The sequence below is a fragment of the Megalobrama amblycephala genome, linkage group LG9, assembly GCF_018812025.1.
Source record: "Megalobrama amblycephala isolate DHTTF-2021 linkage group LG9, ASM1881202v1, whole genome shotgun sequence".
NCBI lineage: Eukaryota > Metazoa > Chordata > Actinopteri > Cypriniformes > Xenocyprididae > Megalobrama > Megalobrama amblycephala.
In genome coordinates, this window is record NC_063052.1 from 11,258,412 (window position 1) to 11,265,915 (window position 7,504).

The window sequence follows — 7,504 nt, forward strand, 5'->3', positions numbered from 1 at the left end:
TGGGCACCTTTAAGGCTAACATATTCATACTAAAAGCTAAAAAACTTAAATTTTGATTTCAGGGGGACTTTAAATAGTTTTTTGTAATGTAATATAAATAATATGATACTATAATATAATGTAATATAATTCTAAACATAGTGTTAAATGTACATACATTTAAAAAAAAATGAAAATATAAAAAAACTTTGCAGGATTTACCACATTGGTGACTGTTAAAACGCTTCATCACAGTCTGTGAAAAGGGTCAGGTCAGGCCAGGAAGATAACCATATGTTATCTTCCGTTAGTGTGTACGCTACGCTTACGTAGTAACGTTATAGTTATCGTTCTTTTTTTACTGAAAAATATGCAGACTTTTGTCTGTCTGTTTCTCACTAATCTTTAAATAAAGTCTTAAGGGCTGCTTTTGAACCTCATCATGCAATAATGGAGGCGTAAGGAAACCGTGCACGTGCTCACTTCTGGCCCTTTGTCTGATTACAGTTGAGATTAAGTTTGCTCTTTGTGGCTGTGAAGAAAGTGACTTTGAGAGTTTGCTGCTTGACTTGCTGTAGGGCGACATCTGGTGGCGACAGGGGGAATTGCAAGTGCAGCTCTTGCAGCTGATTCAAAGACTTGACTATGGAAATTATTTAAGAGTGAGCTTAATTTAGTTAATAATTCACGTATGTCTCTGTTTCTGTACTTTGGTTTTGTTCTTTCACACGGTTCATTTTTGCTCTCTCACGTAGAGGTTTGTGGAGAGCGAAAGCAGACGGCAGGGATAAATAGCTTTTTTCTGTCTCTTTTACTCGGTGTGGTGTGTTTTGGAGACTGAGCCCTGTGCTTGTGGCTCCTGGAATTTGTGTGCATGCCAAGGGAAGCATGCCCGCCCACGGGTGTCCTAACTGGCCTGAAGCCACAGGCACCAGTAGCAGTCCGGGCGGGTGGACTCCAGCATGTGCTGAAAAAGCCCTCAGATCTTCTCAGCCTCGGGCTGGCCAGGAAACAACACATATACAGTGGACCAATGTCTGTTATGTGGCTTTAGGACCTTATTTATACAGTGCAGCCTATAAGGATGTTCTTTCTCTTTGCCTTCTTTGCCTCTGGCAGACAGGCAGGAGACATTCATGATTATTGCAGAATTAGGAGCGAACATCTAAACACATAACCTTTGTTTGTTTTATGACTGTCACCGGCCTGCAGCCTGGCATATGGTGTTTTAATCTGTGCATTAATTATTTATTTGCTTGTTTATTTCATTTTTGTTTATTCATTTTGGTTTTATATATTTAAGATAATATATTTTATTTTTATTTAATTTAGTTTATTCATTTGCATTTTATTGAGATCAAGATCAATGTATATTCTTTTAATTTATTTTATTTTAATTTTATTTTATTATTTCTGTGTTATTTTAGTGTCGTTGAGATAATATTATCATTTTTTAAAATATTTTAAATTAGTTTTTATTTTTATATCTCCGATTTTATTTTAATTCTAGTTAGTTTTATTATTATTAATTATTAATATTATTAATTTTGTTGTGTGTTTTGGTCATTTTTGTAAGTTTTAGGTTTTAAAAAAAAAAAAAAAATTATATATATTATAAATTATATATAATTTTTATATATATCGGTTTTTTTTTCTTTTCGATTTTAGTACATGTAGTTACATAAACTTATTTTATTTCAGCTAGTTGCCAAGAAAACATTTGCCATTTTTAATTTTTTTTATATTATATTTTATTTGAGTTGACGTTTATTTTATTTCAAGCAACAAAACTTTTTTTGGCTTTAGTTTTAGTTTCAGTTAACTATAATAACTGTTTTTTTCTTTCTTTATTTTTCTTTATTCCGTTTTATTTGTTCAAGATTATTTATTTATTTTAATTGATCTATTTTAGGTCTAGTTACTGCTGTAAAATCAATCATGAAATTAATTGCAGTCTTTCACCTTTCTCTTCCTTCAGCCCTCTTTTCCGTGGGAACTCTGATGTTGACCAGTTAGGCAAGATTTTTGAGTAAGTGCTATTTAATGAAAATAATATGATGCTCTAATAACATGTTGACCATGTGTTTATGAAGACAGCGTTGAGATGTAGTACCTGATTGTTTTGATTGTGATATTCCAGTGTGGTTGGGGTCCCTTCTCCAGAGGACTGGCCACAGGAGGTGGGTTTGCCCCAGAGTGCCTTTTCCCCTCGCCCTCCCCAGCCCATAGAGGACCTCGTGCCTGACATGGACGAGCTGGGCAAATCACTTTTACTTGTAAGTAGGAGATATCAAAGCTGAGGATATGTTGAATGTCATTCTGTGAAAAGATACCTTTTCCAGTTTGATACATTATCACATGATGTTTTATTGTTAATAAATTGCATTGTGCTAAATGAATGCATTTGAATAATTTCAGTAAATATTTTATTTTTTGGGACGCAATTATTTCTTCAAGAAAATATGGACTGTTACAGTGTAAATATTATATGTTGTGAAACTACGTGGTAGCTTCTTTTTAATCATCTTCAGTCACTTGCTATAGGGTACAATCATAACAATAAAAGAAAGTGGTAAAGAAGACTTTAAAGTGTCCCTATTATGCTTTTTCGGTTGTTACCTTTTATGTAATGTGTAATATAAGCTATATGTGAATGTCAAATGTCTGAGGATGAGGATGTGAACATCTCATCTACAGTGTACAACAAACTAAACAAAATACTTACCACTTAGAAGTGTCCTGCTACCGTCTTTGTTCGTATAACTGTGCTGAGGAAGCTTCCAGAGCTGAAATTCAGATATGGTAATGGGCAATTGGTTTCAGACACACACTGTAAGCGGTCGACCAATCAGAACAGAGTGGGCCGTCTGACCAATCAGAGCAGAGCACTGTAATTGCTCACCCTCATGTCGTTCCACACCCGTAAGACTTTCGTTCATCTTCGGAACACAAATAAAGGTCTTTTTGTCGAAATCTGAGAGCTTTCTGTCCCTCCATTGACAGTCTACGACGACTATCACCTTGACGCTTCAAAAAGTAGTCGTAAAACCAATCCATAAGAATTGAGCGGTTTAGTCCAAATTTTCTGAAGAGACTCGATCACTTTATATGACGAACGGTTTGAATTTAGGCTTTTATTCACATATAAACATTCATCAACTCAAACATCAGTTGTGGTAAACAGAAGCTCAAGCATGTTTCCTTGACTCGTGCGAGAACCAATGAGGTTCATTCTCGTGTACTACTCAGCGTTTGATCTTCCGCAAGAGGTTTGATCTCGTGCGTCACTCAGGTTTGGTTGAGCTTCTGTTTATGTTCACTGATTAATGTTTATATGCTAATAAAAGCCTAAATTCAATCTGTTCATCATATAACACAATCGAGTCTCTTCAGAAAATTTGGACTAAACGGCTCAATTCATATAGATTAGTTTTTCGATCTCTTTATGAACTTTTTGAAACGTCAAAATATCAGTTGCGTAGCTGTCAATTGAGGAACAGAAAGCTCTCAGATTTCATCAAAAAGATCGTCATTTGTGTTCCGAAGATGAACGAAAGTCTCATGGATTTGGAACGACATGAGGGTGAGTAATTAATGACAGAATTTAACATTTTTGGGTGAACTAACCCTTTAAAATAGCATAAAAGGGGCACTTTAACTTGTCATTGAAGAATTAATTTCATGAAAGGATGATGATGTCATTCTAAACGCAAGATTTAATTGCTGTCGTGTTTATCACTCTATCATGTGGGTTTGTATAGGTGCCATAGACTGTTTACTTATTGTTCTCTCTTCTCGTTTTGTCCCTGCACAGCGTTTCCTGTCATTTAACCCCTCCAGAAGGATATCAGCTTATGATGCACTGTCTCACCCATACTTCCAGAGTCTCGACAGCACCAGCAAGAGTCTGTACGCCCAACCCTTCCCCAGCAAAAAGCCCTCCCTGGAGGAGAGAGCTGCTTGAAAGACGTGGTTTCCCCGCTGTAGACACAGACCCCCATCCGGTCCCCCCTCCTTTGAACTAGTCTTCCATAGCATAATGTCACATGCTGCTTTTAGAAATATCACCGCAACTATTGGTCGATCGTATTTTTTCTTTGCCCTCACTACTGCCAGCTAATACAAACCAACAACATGCTGCCTGGAGTTACATTTTTTACAATATCAAAAGCTGCTCTCGTCTCCCACCCGCCTTCCTCAAAGGAAGTTTGTCTGCTCAGAGGAAAATGTGCATCACAACACTGCCAGGGATTGTCCGTCTGTTTCCATGAATGCAATGCACAGTACGTGTACAGGTCTAAACTGAGTCTTAGCTGCATATCACTGCCATGAACCAGCAAGGTCTTACGTGGGACCGTGTCAGTCTCACTCGGATTGAGCACATGTAGAACCACAACTACTGCAAATTCAGGCCCGTTGAACGGAACCTCTTATTTTACACCTTAAGATATAATCGCTAATTCACTTCACTTTTTTTTGAGCTCGCTTTCGAAGTCCTCTCAATCACAGGCCAGGAGGATTTATGTATTGTTTTCTGCCATTGTGTTACTCTGCAGTTCAAGCAGGAGAGTGTGGACACATCTCCACGTGTGACTTTTTCTCACGGACACACAGAATCATTTAGTGCTCTATTTAATATGGCATTTAATATGTCACAAGCGTCCTGTGTTCTTGTCCAGGACAGACGCTTTGAAGCACTATTTAACACCACATTTCCTTAACATTATAATGTAATTCAACTTGTTTGTTTTTTTTTTTCTCCATATAAATTCCACATCATGTTCACTTATTTTATTATGTCAGTGTTGATTGTTGACATTTTTTTTTTTTTTTTTTTGGCATGTTATGTCTTAATTTTAGTGAACTTGAAGGTGTAGGTTGTTGTAGAAGACTCGTTGATGTGTACCAAACAGTCTGCACCCTGTCGTCAGGGATTTAGACGTAGTCGAAGGATGACCCGCGCCGGGTTGCATGTTGACTTTAGGGTTGGTTTAGAGATGGGTAACAGAAATACATGTATGAAAGAGTTAGCGCGTAGTCATGAAAGTCTAGTTAATGTAGCTATAGAGTTGGCGAGTGTTATGTTCGAAGTCAGGTTGCGAGATTCGTTCGAGGCTCGGAGAGTGATGTGTTATCCCATAATTGATCAATTAAAGGGTTAGTTCACTTCAGAATTCAAATTTCCTGATAATTTACTCACCCCCATGTCAAGATGTTTATGTCTTTCTTTCTTCAGTTGAAAAGAAATTAAGGTTTCTGAGGAAAACATTCCAGAATTTTTCTCCATATAGTGGACTTCAATGGGGGTCGAAGGTCCAAATTGCAGTTTCAATGCAGCTTCAACATGATCCTGGCCAAGGAATAAGGGTCTTATCTAGTGAAACAATCAGTCATTTAACCACAAATGCTCGTCTTGCACTGCTCTGCGCCACGCATTACATAATCACGTTGGAAAGGTCACGTGTGACGTAAGCTTCAAAATCTTCAATATTAACTTAAAAGGCCGTTTGACGTAGTCTTTGTACATTCGCTTTGTAGACACTGGATCGGTACTTCCACCTATGTCACGACTCACGCGTGACCTTTCCAATGTAATTACGTAATGCGTGGCACATTTGTAGTTAAACTGTAAACTATATCAATTTTTATTTATTTTTTTAGAAAATGACTGACTGTTTCTCTAGATAAGACCCTTATTCCTCATCTGGGATCGTGTAGAGTCCTTTAAAGCTGCATTGAAACTGCAATTTGAACCTTCAACCCGTTGGTCCCCATTGAAGTCCACTATATGGAAAAAAATTCTGGAATGTTTTCCTCAGAAACCTTAATTTCTTTTCGACTGAAGAAAGAAAAACATAAACATCTTGACATGGCAGTGAGTAAATTATCAGGAAATTTGAATTCTGAAGTGAACTAATCCTTTAAGTCCAGGTCCTATTTAAATACACGCAATGCTACATCCTTCCATTTCCCATTTCACTTAATTGTCCGGATAGATCATCACAAAACATGTACCAAACCGCAATAGATGGGTTGCTGTTGGCCATTCAGTGCCTTTGTGTTTAGCACGTGACGAAAAAGTGGAGGGAAGGAAGGACGGACGCTGCTTCAGGATTTAGCATGTAGCCTGGTGAATCCAGGTGAAGCTGTTTGATGAGGGATGAGGAGCTATAGGCAGGCACTGTAGTACTACAAAACATTCACACAGTTAAAGGGATAGTTCACCCCTCACATCATGTACTCACCCTCATGTTGCATCAAACCTGTATGACTCTTTTTTTTTTTTTTTTTTTTTTATGGAACACAAAAGAAGATATTATGAAGAATGTTGGTAACCAAACAGGTTTCCTTTGACTTCCATATATGGACAAGACAAACACTGAGACATTTAATATCTTTTTTGTGTGCGTGTTCCGTGGAAGAAAGTAAGTCATGCGGGTTTGGAACGACATGAGGGTGAGTAAACAATGGCAGAATGATCTTTTTGGGTGGACTATCCCTTTAAGCACTGATGCTTGATTCATTCTCTCAGGATCAGTTTACTCATTCTGTCACATTCCATGCTCAGGTCTATTTATGACTAGTTTTAGATTCAACGAGGGTTCAGGTTTTAGCTTAACTAGTAATACTTATGGTCTCAAAGCTATCTGGATACAATAGTGTTGGGTTATTTATATCATTCACTTAAATTTCCATAAATGGAAAAGATAATGAAACATACAGGTGGTCATTTCAGCATTTATTTTTATTTATATAATATTATTATTAATATTATATTTTATGTATTAGATCACTGTTGTGTGGCAACTTTTGTACTGTTAACATTTTCATAAATTCTGTGATCAGTTCAATGCATCAGTCTAACAAATGATTTCAATTGATCATCGGTGAATGACACCACCATTTTTCAAATCTCCACTGTACTGATGATACGCTGGCACAGCTTTACCCTCCTCCCAAATAAGTCTGTGATTGGATTTGGTGATTTCAGAGGGCATTAGAAATCGAACAATGTAACTGTATGCCTTAATGTTTGTGGGTCTTGTATAGAACTAATCTGATTTGTTTTTTAGCTTTAGCTTGGTTGGCCTGGTGAATAATTCATAGTGTTTTAACATTATAAATGTATTAAATGTTAGGCTTTCGAATGTACGACCCGTTCTTGTTAGTGATGGAATTTGAATTTTGGCATGATGTGATGCTGAAAAAAAAATAGCACCTTTGATATTTACCCATCTCAGTGCTTTTCCCCATGAATTTTTTTTTTTTTTTAGTGAATCTGTTGTGTATCATTTAACTTTGTTTTAAAGAAAATGTCTTTTGTTGTTTGAAATGATATTCTTTAGTTAGTAATTTTTATAATCAATTCGGTTTATGTAATCGGATATCATTTGAAGCAAATTCCTTTTGAAACGGCTTGAAATTGCTGGACATTGGTACATAATGTTTTGCTCCCTATACATTTTGTTCTTATTTATTGACATTTCGTCTTTTTTAGTTGACCGGAATGCTTAAGAAGGCATTC

The 7,504-nt window shown here is 36.7% G+C and overlaps 1 protein-coding gene across 1 annotated transcript in view; it reads left to right on the plus strand.

Annotated features, from left to right (window-relative positions):
- cdk6 (cyclin-dependent kinase 6) overlaps positions 1-5,050 on the plus strand; it is a 56,975-nt gene extending 51,925 nt beyond the window's left edge. Inside the window, exons 6-8 of the mRNA XM_048201560.1 lie at positions 1,958-2,008; positions 2,120-2,255; positions 3,794-5,050. Of these exons, the coding sequence (XP_048057517.1) occupies positions 1,958-2,008; positions 2,120-2,255; positions 3,794-3,943 (337 nt within the window). The 3' untranslated portion in view covers positions 3,944-5,050. The remainder of the gene's footprint in view (positions 1-1,957; positions 2,009-2,119; positions 2,256-3,793) is intronic.
- The last annotated feature ends 2,454 nt before the right edge of the window (positions 5,051-7,504 follow it).